General features: G+C 39.9%; 1 protein-coding gene across 1 annotated transcript in view; it reads right to left on the minus strand.

The window, feature by feature from the left end:
• The window catches only part of fbxl2 (F-box and leucine-rich repeat protein 2), a 45536-nt gene extending 41581 nt beyond the window's left edge, over positions 1–3955 (minus strand). The window contains exon 1 of the mRNA XM_061254944.1: positions 3467–3955. Coding sequence (XP_061110928.1) covers positions 3467–3496 — 30 coding nt within the window. The 5' untranslated portion in view covers positions 3497–3955. The remainder of the gene's footprint in view (positions 1–3466) is intronic.
• Positions 3956–15095: the final 11140 nt, after the last annotated feature.

The following is a 15095-nucleotide window of genomic DNA, read 5'->3' on the forward strand; positions in this document are numbered from 1 at the left end:
TTTTACTTTTTGCTGACAACTGTCTGCAACAGTCATGAGGAAGCTGTTAATTACAGTAAAATAAATTTAAACCACAGTTCCTACTATGCAGATTGAAATAGAAAACCTACATAGTGATTCAGTTGATTTTGAGTTGTCGCATTCTGTACATTATTATTATTATTATTAATATTCCCAACTACTTGCAGGATAAAATTTCCTATTTACATCAGTCATATTTGTCATATGTCTCACCTAGGGTTGAATTTCATAACTCATGAGCCAAAAGTCATGTGCTCTAACCACAGCAATACACGCAATTGGGGCTTGTATGCCATTTCAGATTAAAGGGCTTATATTACCTTCCTGGCATTTAGCAAATACTCTCATCCAGAGTAACTTTTTCATGTTACATAGGATCCATTTACGGAGCTGGATATACTCTCAGTGAGCACTTAATTAGGTACACCTCTACACCAGCTTGTTATTGTAAATATTTAATCACCAATCATGTGGCAGCAACTAAATGCATAAAAGCATGCGGATAATCAAGAGGTTAAGCTGTTTTTCCAACCAAATGTCAGAATGGGGAAAAAATTTGATCCCAGTGACTTTGCATGATTGTTGGTACCAGACAGTTTGTCTCATAAACTGCTGATCTCCTGAGATTTTCACAAACAACAGTCTCTAGAGTTCACAGAGAACTCTATGTTGCTCAAGGGTACAACAGAGGTGCCCAACCTGGGAAGTAAACTCGCATCCTTTAGGTTACGACCCCAATTTCTTACACTGCAAATTATTTTGTATCGCAACACACCCAAGAACTAAGTTAATCGAAACTGAGAAGCCCAAACAGCACACCAGCCATTGGCCCAGATTTATTTGCATTGCTAATACCCCCACTCGTCACAGAAAACAATAACATGGATGAATGCATGGTTACAGACGCAGTCTCCATTTCACTGCTTTGAACCAGAGCTATGCTATTCACTGGAATAAAGTGCAAACGACAAGACTTGCTTGTTTGGATTTTCCAATTCCAGATTCCAGTGGGGCAATTAATGAATCTCAGATTAAATTATTTTGCTCACCCACACAGTATGCTTACAGCGAACTACTATTCAGATAATATGTTGCATAATGATTTTAGAGATTCATGATGAAACAAGAACATTTTATTAGAATAGAATATAGCATATCGTTATTATTATTGAAAGCATGATCTTATTGGGCTTGGTCTTTTTTTCTTCAGATGCACCTTAGCTGACCTCCAATGCATCCTAACATTCCATGCTGATTGGCTCCAGCAGGACTACAGGAACAAGAGCTACAGCTTGGTTGTTCATTGGCTGAACCAGGACTATTGAAACAGAAACTGCACAATGGAGATCGGTATTGTCTGTGCAAATTCCCTGCTTTTCCTGCTGGAGCCACCTATGATGCAAGTCGAGCAAGATGGTCTCTCATTTAACTGTCTTTGCCTCCACTTCAATAAGGATGCTGTAAGGACAATTGCTTCACAAATGCTTTTATGCTTTTTCAATGCCTTAGGTGCCAATGTAGATTTTTTACAAATCTGAAAAAATAAGGCCACATGCAAATGTTTCTTGGAAAGAGTCCTTGCACCTATGTAACCACCATCGCATGAAAATTTGTGCATTACATTTCTTTTAGAAGCTTGCAATCTGATTCCATTTGGAAATGACCAATACCACTACCAGTCATTTGCAAATGGCTGCTTCATTTAATCTGTACCAAAGCCAACCTCCACAAGAAAACACTTCACACAATATTTATATTCTGCTTGACACGTTTGATCACGTCAGCAGATGAAGAAAAAGAAATAAGTATGGATACCATGTTGCACTCCCCCTATTATTATCAGCTGAATAATATTGAATATGGTCCACATAATATTATCAGCAGGTTACGCACAAGGCTAATGGCAGTGGAAGAGGAACTTTGTTCTTAAGCGCGACTAGTAAACAGGTATTAAAACGTGTCTAATGGGGTAAGGGTTTGTAAAACAATTAGCTGTACTCTGCAGACACTGGGCTATGAAACCGAGCTTCTTGGTATAGGTATAAAGGACAGATATAGGTGAGAGTAGCTAAACGCTGTTTGGAGGCAAATACTGCAATTACGTTTTCGCAGAGCATCTGTCAATATACCACGGCCAATCTGATTTACTGCTCAGTTAACTACCGACCCAAAGTGCGCATGCCACATGTTTTTCAAGTTATGCCTGCCTGTGCGTTACCACGCCCATAATTCAGAGCTACCTTTTTCCTCTGTATTGTGCTTGCTACAGGATACAGCTACTGTCTATTATAATAATATTTCCAAGCTGTTACAATTATACAACCAATATACATTTGATTTTGTCGAACCTATTGTCTAAGATCATATTATTTTATTGCCATTTCTGCCTTGCAGGATGAGCAATCATGAATCTACATGGTTAAATGTGGCATATGTTTAAACCATCCGTGGTCTACAGATGCACCGAGGAACACCTTTATTTTCAGGAAGGGGGGAGGACATGCAATGTTTCCAGTCCTGAATGTGTTTTTCAGGATTGTCCAGCAATCTGAGCAGCAATTTTGAGTGTCTAGCGCAGGTTGCAAGAACAGGAGCGATTTAGTCGAGCAGTGTCGTTTCCTGTCATTGCAAAAGCAGTCATCTAAACAAAACGCGTTTAACCATTTAGTTGCCGGGACAGCCACTACATATTATGTAGTCTGTTCTAGCAGCGCAGGAGAAAATAGTTCATGTTGTCTTCTAAGCTTGTTACGCGGAAGGCATTAATCCTGACAAGGACGTTATTCCCCGCACATCGAACGCATCGTCAGATTCTCAATAAAGGGAGACTGGAAATCACAAAGACGATTTCGTTGCTTGTGACAGTGACAAACCCCTTCTCGATCGACTCTACTCGAGTAGAGCTACCATCACAGAAACGACTATCGAATAATGGAAATGTATGCCTTGACGCAGTAGTGACAACAGATCAACAACATTCAAAACATAAAACTCTAATAATTATAAACTCTAATGACCAGATAACATGATGTTGAACGTGAACGAAAAAGTAGCGAGAAAGCTGTCGAGCCGTCCAACCTATTTTAACTCCCATCTCATGGTCTGAAAACATTGTAGCATACTGCTGTCATTGTCAGCTGGTTCAGTTACTGTAGATGACTGTAGTAATACGCGACTTCTTATTATCATTAGCGAACAAAAGGCATTGTCGCACTAGCTACATAAATAGAACAACCAGACGGCCCAACATGCGCACACACAGACCTAAAACGGCAGGAGAGACAGCCATACACATACAGAGACAGACAGACACATACAAAACATACAAGGGCGCAGACACGCACTCATACACAAAACCCACGCACCCACGCACGCAGATTACACTAGCGTTTTGTCAATGTATGTCATACTACTTACATAAGCCTGCTAAATCACAGGAGCCTACCTCAAATCTGCCCTTGGTGATCCCGTTCATTTCAGCGACAGGCGTTAGGTTAGCAGAAGTAGCACAAGTCTAGAACTGGCATTGGCTGTGGTGACAGCGTCGTATTGTTGATATTAACTGTGTTGCAAAGAAAAACTCTGCACACACATCGAAGACGCCCCTCCAATGTGTTGAGCGCGCCTCACGTCGCAGTCCCGGCCGTATTGGGTGATCCCAGGCAGGCAAAGTGTTGCGGGAGAACCCGATGGATCTCTGCTCCGTATCATCACACAGTCAAAATAACAATAATAACATGGAGGAGACTGCCTGCCTCTCTGACCTCACTTCCGCTTTCTCCAGCTACACTTCCATTACAAGACAAGTAATGGGACATCCGGGCAGCTTATCTGTTTCTGCTCTTTGTGCCGAGACCCCAAGTGTATGTCCGCCCCGAACTAAAACAAGCCTCAAAATACAAGGAGTGGCTCCCATTACTTGCAACTGTGCGCGCTGGCTTTAAACGTCATTGTGTGTGTGCGTGTATGTGTGTCCTAGAAAAGAGGAGGGGTACGGTGACGTCATTTCTGCGGGAAAAGTACGCGTGGCCGTTTTGTTTTGATAGAGTGTCCGGACATACTAGCCCAGTTTCGCATGAGTGAATATACTTAAGTGGTGTCTTCCCATTTCCTGTGTAATTGAAGTATACTTTGAATTATGTCTTAGTTGCTATAAACATGAACAATAAAGGCCCCTTCCCTAAAACCAAAGATGTTTTATTGGTTTGAGACAGCCCACTCCAGCCCTACTTCCGTTTTAAGCTTCTTGGGCGAGTGAGACGTTAGCATGAGAAACAGTGATGCAGAAAATTGTTGCAAAAAGTTAGTCACTCATACAGTCATTGAGTGTCTTTTCCACAATAGATTAGAATGTGCGGCAAAAAAAACACGAATTTATCATTGCTGGCGATATCTGTTTTTTTATTATTGAAATGGAATTCATACACAGAATCCATATCATCTAAGACGGAAATGCAAAAGATCGGTATATCTTAAACGAATAAAATATCTCTACGAAATCCACCGAATTGTGGCAGTACTTTCTCTTTTCATAAATACAACGGTAGAGGGCGCGCTAATATTGTGTGATACGATATTGCGGTAAGTAGTAAACGAATGTCTTGTGTTTAGCCGTATTTGAGTCCAGTCGTGCGCCTTATAGGGGTGAAGACCTAAGCCCAGCCCCACTACTTTCCTCCTTTATAGCCATGTTTAGTGAAAGAAAATATTATTTTAAGCTCACAGGCAGTATCCAGACAGGCTCTGCCCATGCCAGTGACCCCTCCAGCAGGGACACCGACAAACAGTGTGTTTGCGCGTGCGTGGGAAATATCGGGGCTCTGCTCCTCAGTTCATCAAAAAGATAATAATGTTTAGGGGTAAACTCAGAAACACCGAAAATCTTTTGAGTGCATTTGTTACCTTCCTACATTATTTCTGTTTCCCACTCTCAGAAGCCTATAATGATATAATTTACTTCTCTTTCTCAATTAATTTCATTCACTCTTTAATATTTAATAGCTGAATCATATTGCCAACATAACTACTATAATTTCTCTGTTTTACAGTTACACAAGTGCTTTATATTATATATCACATTACAGTCCCCTGCAAAAGCATTGGAACTGCAAGGCCAATTCCTTTGTTTTTGCGATAAATTGAATACATTTGTGGTTGAGATTTTAAAAAAAGTTCAAAGCTTTTATTTCCTGGTATTTACACCTAGATGTGTTAAACTACTTAGACCTTAGCACCTTTAGTATCTTTTGTGATGCTTTTCCAGGCTTTTACTGCAGAATCTTTCAGTTGTTATTTGTTTTTTGGGGGATTTCCCCTTCATTTAGGTCTGGTGATAGGCTTGGCCAGTCTAAAACCTTTTTCTCCCCAATGAAGTCCTTTGATGCCTTGGCAGAGTTTTGGGTCATTGTTTTGCTGCATGTTGTCTTGTTCCTCCCAATTAGTTTGGACGTATTTCTCCGTAAGTTGGCAGACAGAATGTTTTTGTTGACTTCTGAATTCATCCTGCTGCTACCATCATGAGTTACATCATCAATAAAGATTAGTGGGCCCACTCCAGAAGCAGCCATGCAAGCCCAAGCCATGACACTTTCTCCACCATGCTTCACAGATGAGCTTGAATATTTTGGATCATGAGCAGATCCCTTCTTTCACCACATTTTGGCCTTTCCATCACTTTGGCAGAGGTTAATCTTGGTCTCAACAACTTTCTTCCAGAACTTTTGTGGCTCATCTCTTCTTTGCAAATTGTAATCTCACCTTCCGATTCTTACTACTGATGACTGGTTTACATGTTGTGGTATAGCCTCTATATTGTTGCTCTCTAAGTCTTCTTTGAATTCTTCGATTGAGATACCTTCTCCCCTGCCCTGTGGAGATTGTTTCTGATGTCACTGACTGATGTTTTGGGGTTTTTCCTCACAATGTATCTGTTATCGACTGCTGTTGTTTTCCTTGGTTGACCTGTTTGATGTCTGTTGCTCAGTATGCCAGTGGTTTCTTTCTTTTTCAGGGCAAGTTGTTGTACAAGCTATCTCCAATGCCTGTGCAATGGCTCTGATCAATTTTGTGTCTTATATAAGCTTCAAAATGTCTCTCAAAGACAGGTCTCTGGTCTTCCTGTTGGTTTATCTTTTCTTTTAGGGGCGGCCTGTAGCGTAGTGGTTAAGGTAAATGACTGGGACACGCAAGGTCGGTGGTTCTAATCCCGGTGTAGCCACAATAAGATCCGCACAGCCGTTGGGCCCCTGAGCAAGGCCCTTAACCCCGTATTGCTCCAGGGGAGGATTGTCTCCAACTTAGTCTAATCAACTGTACATTGCTCTGGATAAGAGCGTCTGCCAAATGCCAATAATGTAACAGAAGTGCAGTCTTCACAGGCAAAACCCAAGGCTAAAACCAAGAGTAGGCATTCTGAACAATTTATTGTTTGGCCAATCAACCTAAAAGGACACATCTGGGCAACAAGAAGCACCTGTCAGTCACATGCTTTTTTTAAATCTTTTTTTGCTTGCCTAAAAATTGGGTGGACTGATAAAAAAGGTAACTTGTTAGTTGTTTAACAAATGTAGATTTCATTTTTTTTTAACCTGAAATTCAAATCTGTCATCTCATGTACATCTTTTGACCTTAAATTCAATTGTCTTCTGTGTATAGCAAAAACAAAGCTGTCCCAATACTTTTGGAGGGGACTGTATATATAATTTCCAAATCATTTTGCATCTTTTTTTGCATACTTGGTGCAATGAATATAGGCAAATGCCTTCCCTGAGCTTAATTTTCAGTAATTTGAATTTGCTTCAGATAAATTATCATACAATCTCCAGTTGAAACTTATGTTCGAAGGTTGAATAATATTTTTCAAATATCGCTGATAATGATAATAATCATAATAATCATAATGATTCTCACATCCGCTAGCGCTCAGCGCCGTTGCCCTGCAGCATTACCATGCTCTAGATCTGCGCAGTAATTAAGAATGCCTCAGTCGAAGTCCAGTTAATTAAACTCCACTCTCTAAACAGACCAAATCTCAATCCATGGTGAAGTGACACGCCTGCTTACATTTGCAGTGAAGTAGAGAACATTCTTACCATGAACGTGTTTATATTTGTGACAAAGCAATGAAAATACTTTTTTTTCATGCTAAAAAGGTGAAAACACTTTCACTTGTAATGGACTTCATTTAAAAACTAAGAAACACAATTTGTTTGTATTACATTGTGTATTGCAAAGTCTATTCAGGGTGTTTTTTGAAGTCAGTGGTACAGTCCAACCAATGGAACTTGTGAGCTTTGTCTAGCAACAAGCAAAGGGCACACCCGACAGTCTCGGCCCTGTGTGAGAATGTTAGTAATTACCCGTCCCACACACAGAGTCTGTCACCGTGGGACACAAACCTCTTCCTCCCGGTTCCTTTCTGTGGGTTCAGCTCCCTCTTCCCCGCAAGGGTCTGTTTCTGTCTAAAAATACAGCCCTCTCTTCCCCACTCACCGCCGATAATCCACCAATGAGTACCATTATGATGATAATGTGTGGCTACTTCCATTAAAGAAGAAAGATAAACATTATTTTTATCTGAACTGGTCTGAGGAGTCACAGTTTAGCAAACATGTCACAAATGCCCCCCTTTTGTTATTTTATCAGACGTGTCAGTCAGTGGATTTACATTTGTATCACACACTAAAACCTGCAGGCATCCTCATTGGAAAAGCACAGTACAAGGGGTAGGTCAAAATCTGAAAAAAGGTTGTCAGATTCACAAAGCAATCTCAGATCATGAGATCTGAAGAATCATTTCTGCATTAGATAGAAAGCCCATTATTGATAAATGGCTTGGTGACATAGTTTATCTGATACATTTGTGCATGATATTTTCTGTTTCAATAATCATTTAAAATATGATTACACACAGCACAGAGACTGGTTGCATACAACAGCAAGTGATTTCAGTATTTTATATTTATGTGGTACATTTTAAACATTTTGTTTCGTTTCTTATTTAAATTATAATACAGTATGTTGAAATGATTGTATAATCAATCTCGTCCATTATATACTTCCATTATTATGTTTCACACAAAACACAATGTAACTGGCCCATTATATATCTGATTGCCTGAAATGGAATGGCATGTGGAAACACACAACGGCAGCTTAAAGAAAATGGTCACAATAAGTTGGGGCCAAAATCTGTAAACTCAAAAGAAAAAAGTCATGAAAGTGGCACAGCGGCTACTTCTGCACGAAAAGAGAGATATTTTGTAGTTGTCAGTTAAAAATGTGAGTTTCATCCAAGTGCTGCTTATTCATGTGAAAACCATGGCAACGTGTAGTCAGATTAGCACATTCTTTCCCTTTCCATCAGATCATTTGAGTAATAAGACAGCCTATCTGGTGCGGAAACGGTATGACCCTAAGAAATTACACACCTTGCTGTCGGAGCTGTGACTTTGCCCCCATGGGCTGCTGAAGCACAATTCTCACTTCCTGCCACAAATTTCTGTCGGTGTGAATCACAATCTCTTTTATAGGCCTACTCCTTCTTTCACACGTCGTCCGTGAATCTCCTGCCTGGGTCCAAGAGACGAGGGAGAGAGGTGACTAAGTGCAATCGCCCAGGGAGCTTGAGGAGGTTGTCCGCAATCGCGGAGATGAGTCACTCTGTCAGGGCGACTCCCCGAAGGACTCAGTGATGATTATCACCTGAGACTGCCATTGATAAAGGAAAGCTATTTCTGTAGTCTGGGTACCTGAGAGGGGCTCTCAGTTTCCATCTGCCCCTGCCAAAATTTGAGACACACAGGATCACACAGGTGGAAGCTCAACAATGTCCACTGTTCTTGACCTTTAACTGCAAATCCTACTGTCCCAGAGTAACATCCAATGACTTTAAACCCAGGAATACTTTTTACTCATTAAAGAGAGTATGGATGTGATGTGATGCTCCACTGTTCACAATAGGTGCTTGGATTCTTCAGAGAATTCAAGTAAAGTCCAGTCCAATTTCATCTATCTAATTATGTCAAAATGAAAATGTCAGTGTCAGTCATGGTATGGCACTGCATCGACAACAGGCTTCTCAGGTGTTTCTGGTTAGTCCGGTGTGGTCAATCACTTCATTGGTGTAGGTATAAAATAACTTTTGTCAACATGTGGACCAGAGTGCCAATGAAAGACAAGGATACCATAATGAGGACAGACATAGGTCAAACCTTAGGCTTACCAAAATCAATTGTGTGGAACATCATTCAGAAGAAAGAGAGTTCTGGTGAGCTCAGTAATAGCAAAGAGGTTGGTAGGCCAATGAAAACCAATGCTGTTGATGACCAAATAATTCTCACCATTATAAAGAAAACTCCCCAAATACTAGATCAGAAACATTCTTCAGAAAACAGGCGTGGATGTATCAGTGACTAGTCTTTAAAAGACTTCACAAACAGAACTACAGTGGGTACACTGCAAGATACAAGCCACTAATTAGCTGAAAAGACAGGATGACCAGGTTTCAGTTTGTCAAGAAGTTGCTTAAAGAGCGTACAGTGTTCTGGAATAAGGTCTTGTGGACAGTTTGACCCAGACTCTTTGGGTCAGTGATGGCAAAAGCAAAGTGTGGTTTGGGCATGTATGGCTGCCACAGGTGTTGGCTCACTTCCGTGATGATGTAACTGCTGATTGGAGCAGAATTCATTCTGAAGTGTACAGAAACATCTTATCTGTTCGTGTTCAAGCAATGGCCTCCAAACTGGAAGATGCTTCAAAGCCAAAAACTGGAAAATTTCATCCATTCTGATTCCAGTTGACCAAGCGTTTCACTTTCTGAGCTGTGGATCTTCTCTATCTGTTACCATCTCTGCTTTCTTGAGCTCTGCTTTTCAAAAAAGGTATAAGGAAAGCTGTCTATACAGCTTTGCCCATTTTTATGCCTTTTATAACTGTCCATTCTCAAATGAGAGATAAGCAGATAGGCAGTGTCTTTTCTGCTTTTTGAGTGTGATATCTGGAATCTGAACCGCTGTGTCAATGGGGGGAAGCCCTGCCTTATCAGTGTGTGTGTATATCATGCTCTCACACATCCAGACAGGAGTGAGGTTATCACTGGTTGGCAGCAAGTGCTAGAACAAAGGCTGCTCCCCTCTTTATTGAAAAGCTGATTTCACATCACTAAAAAACCCTCAATTCTTATTTAGCTGAGGACTGTGTTTCCTGATAGAGGGACCAGAAGTTGGGGGAGGCATCTGTATGGTTCACTTGAAAAAATAAATCAATCAATTTTCAGCATCACATTATTTATTTGTTTGAGTCCTTGCTTAGCTCAGCCATTATGGGTTCCATACTTTATATTTTGTACACTATGACATATTGATTGATATTTTAATGACCAATGTGTACCTACTGCCTACTGCTTTGCCATACTAATGCATCCACAATGCACTTCTGTTAACATAGACTAATTTTTGGATGAAGGGTGAAATCATACATCGCTTGCCATCAGTGAGTATGTTAATGTTCACTGCAGGGAATTTGAACCTGCAGCTACAGATCCTTCTCACCTGCAGACAGGAAATCAGCTTAGCATACCTGAATATTACACCTGTGCAGGCGTGAATGAGAGATATCCAAGGTGTTATGGCGAGCAAGTTGTAAACATTGCATCTGATCTGTGATGGGTGAGAAATCATTTTTTTCATAAACTTGGCTTAGTTCTGTTCTGTTCCCACCACTACCAATGCTTTATTATTCAAATGAAATATGCGCTGTACTCGTGAGACATGAAACATAGCAACAAGAGAAAAACCTTTTAAATCAATGTGCTCAGAAACTGAAGGTCTTTCCCCTTTCCATCTCCATGGTGCTATTTCAGAGACACCAGCTTTTGTGTGTGTGTGTGTGTGTGTTTGTGTTTGTGTGTGTATGCGTGTGTGTGTGTGTGTGTGTGTACGTGTGTCTGTGTGTATGCATGCCCTTTTGATAGGAGCTTGGAACACACAATATGCTGGTTATTAATACTCAAAGAAAACACTCACACTCCATGTGCAGTGTGAATAATAAACATACAGCAACAGCAACAGCCTCAACATAATATTATATTAATCATCATCTCAATTAATCATCAAATCCATTACAGTTTTCTTCACTTGCAGGAGCAGCAAAAGCACCATATTATTGTGATGGATTAAATGTTGTGAATGTAAGAAATCATGCGTACTTAGAGGATAATATTTCATATTGGGCAATGGTGATAATAATAATAATAATAATAATAATAATAATAATAATAATAATAATAATAATAATAATAATCCTTATTCTAATCCTAATAATAATAATCATAACAATGATAACAAAATATGGCATCTGGTCTGTCCATAAAAAGAAGCTAGAATTAGTGAAGGTTGAAACTTTAATGGCAGTCAGTTCGTCAGTTTCCACCTAATCATCTATTTACCTAATGCCGTCATTTAATGGTCTGGAGAAACAGGCTAACGGTCTTCGTCAGAGCAAAAAAAAATAAAAAAGCAACACCTTTGTGGCGTAGATGAGAAAATGAATTCATTTTTACAGATAACATGCACCTCATGTGCATATCTCCCAGTCTCCTAACCAAAACCATGATCATCAACAGCTTTGCTCTGGTGTATTTCATTGAATAATCACGTAATTTTGAGGCAGTAGCCACTGGTGGTCATTTCTCCTGTGTCCAGCTCGCTGCCGTTCTGAGGCAGTTCTCTCATTTCTGTGCTGTCTCTGGTTCAAATCTGACCCATTACGTATTTACTGACATGGTGATGCGAATTTTCACAGCGGCTCTCCATTTGCACGGCAATGCACTATTTGGATGGATATAACCTCTCCTCCACCCGACCAGTCTGAATTGTTTCCCCTTTCTTTTTTCTTTCTTTAAAGCCAACAGTCTGTCCTTTTCTATTCCGACAGTGAGCTCCTATCGTCTGGCGAGAGGGAAATATCGGATTTTCTCCCCTGTTAAGTAACGGTGAAAGTGAGACAAACTTCAAGTTTTATTTTGGGACATTCACCGATAAGAAAGTATTTCATTCAGCATGGCACGGAATTGCTACCTAAATCACATCTTCTTTCAGCTATTTGGATGCTTGACTTGCTTAACCATCACTTCCGTTCACGCAGATGGTAAGTTGTTCATGAACTGTCACATCCTATTGTAACGTAAACAGCAGAGTGCTGATTAGTTTGCTTAAACACTTGGAGCTTCCACCTGCAACTTGCGCGGACAGCTGTAAACATGTGGCGCCTGTGTTTCCCGCTGAACTACGTTAGTTGAAGTATGGAAGGATACTTTAATTTCATACACAAGTTGCTAAATAGCTGCAAAATAAATTGTCCATAATGCATAAGTACATAATAAAGTAGCCTACTGCGTAAATGCACTGAATGTGCATGCATAAATACCGATGTATTGGTTTATGCGTTTGTGAATTACATGAATGTTATATGATATGACAGTCAGGATTTTTAGTTGTATTTTTAAGTTTTAAGGACTCATGAATGAGCTATTCATACATGCTGACCTCACTGTAGATGGGGACTGCCTGCTGTAGACTACACCTCGTGGGATAGACATAGTAAGCTGTAGCCTACTTGGCGATTTTGTCAGCTGATTATGGGGTTCAGAGCGACATTAATGTGACATTAAAATGATAAAAACCTGTTACGTCCATAATAATTGGAATTGTATATATTTTTGTATAACCTGTATAACCTTATTCAGCTATCCATAAAACGGGTTGCTTTTCTGGAGAGTTGGCGACGCTGTTTCGGGGGTCTGGTACTGATTTGTAGGCATCAGTCATTGGAGTACCTGTAACCGTAGAACGACATGTCAATTTCGTTGTAATTCTACTACGATCAGGGCCTGAAATTCTGACCGGAGTGGCTTGTGGATTCAAAAAATCTCCAGCCACTTTCAACATTTTACCTGTCACATTACCTTTTCCAATATAACACAAATTGTTTGGTTACCTGCCAAAGTGGCTGCTAGAAATCTTACCAGCCACAATTAAAATTTAACCATAATTTGGCTGATGGCGGGTGTTAATTTCACACCCTGCCTATTATGTTTGAATAAATTGTACATTTTATATTCTGCTTCAACTAAAGTTAATTTAATCCTGGATTAGTCAATTGGTACTGCACAAATCTTAAATATTGGTGACTTTGTATTGTGTGTAATTGTGTAGCATGTGCTATACTTGCTGTAGGATGCATTGCTTTGTTTGCGAGAGGGTCTTGTCTCTATTGCTCTTGATACCTGAGCATAGCACAAGTTCCCACACATTCACCACTTTTGCTACACTTTCCTTTGGTAATAAGGATTATAGTCAGTGCTGTGGTGGTGTACGTGGTGTAGTGACTGAATAATAGTTTGCGTATTCTGGACTGTCTCCACTATCCCTCCCAATAAATATGGCTCCTCCTCCCACTCTTTTAGGGAGGGGAGTTGGAAATAAGGGGTAGGGCCGAGCCACACCACTGCTCCTGCTTCATCAGTTACTAATCTGGAAATTGGAGCACAGACCAACATTGGTCATCAAAATTTACTGAACTGTGCATGCTCCATCACTGACAGCAGCAATATCACTTGCATGATGTAACTATTGCTTTGTAGTGCTTATCGACAAGCTATAGAGACACTTCACATATGAGTAGCAGTCATAAAGAAGATTAAATGACGGCTTCAAATTGCAAAGCAATTATATGAAAAGGCGATTCACTTCAAGCACATAGCAGGGCTTCTGACAGATATAACGAATAAGGAAAACAGAGAGAACTGTTATTGTAAAAGATGAATTAAAATGCACTGCCAAATATTACTATAAAGTCAATAGAATTAATCTGGTAACAATTTTGGCCACATACTATCTGGACTTCGGCTTCTTTTTGAATTTGTGTGGAACACAACTTAAAAGGAAAAGGCTAGTTCAGATTCAAAAGCACCTAAAATGCGTCTTGCTAGTTGTTGTATGGACATAACCTGAGAGCAGGTACATTTTGTGCTATATTTTTATAATTTGGCTCATTGATACAGAAACTGAGATTCATGCCAGGATATTTGAGTCATTTGGGAGTGGTTCTTTGTGTTTTCTTTGGCACTACAGTGATATGTATGGAAACTGCACCACACATTCTGGTTATGTCTATGAACAACATGGAATGAGATATCACACCATCATAATGTTAACATCAGAATCAGACAGACATTGGCTGCTGCTTTTTAATATGAGAACATGACTTTAATAAAGACAAATGCCTTTACATTTTTCTTTTTATTTCAAATAAATTCTAAACAGTAAAGAAAAGTCACCTCCTCAATAGTTCTAAACCTCTGCTTCAGTGCATGAGAGAGGCTCTTCTGCAGAGATACAAACACCGTACACTGATAAAGCTGAAGAATTACTGAAGGCGTATAGGGGAAACAGCATGCTCAGAGACATAAGAGCAGTGCTGCACCTGAGAATTAGGCCTGTAGTCTTTCAGCTGGTAAGACCAGTCCTGTATCTGTAAATCTGTACTGCCAATCGGCAGTTATCCAGGATTTTAAAAAGGGTGTTGTCTTGGCAACCAGGAACTGAGATGACCATGCTGAAAAGCAGACATGGAATGGGCAATCTAGTAGTTCACAGACCACATGTAGCCACAGATATTTTGACTGAAGGTCGTCATAAAGCCCACAGACTGCTCATTGATGCAGATCCTTTCTTCACATTATGTGGTGGCAGAATAAATTATTTCATGAACCCTCATTAAATGCTTATTACATTCATTGCTTGCTTAGCAGACATCCCTATTCTGATGGACATTACTTCATAGATATTCCGTAGGCCATTTACGTGGTTGGATTTTTACTGGATGGTATGTACAATGAAGTATACTGAGAGACATGGGCCAGTTTCGCATTCAAAATTGAATTTAGTCTGGGACAAGGCCTAATCTTTATCTGTGAAAATGGCCCTAAATGTAGCAAATGCTGGTTTTACAATATACCAAATGTATTATCAAAAAATACAATTTATTTTAAGTAATCCCTAATCCCTATTAAG

The sequence above is a fragment of the Conger conger genome, chromosome 9 (genome assembly GCF_963514075.1).
Source record: "Conger conger chromosome 9, fConCon1.1, whole genome shotgun sequence".
In the NCBI taxonomy this organism is placed as follows: domain Eukaryota; kingdom Metazoa; phylum Chordata; class Actinopteri; order Anguilliformes; family Congridae; genus Conger; species Conger conger.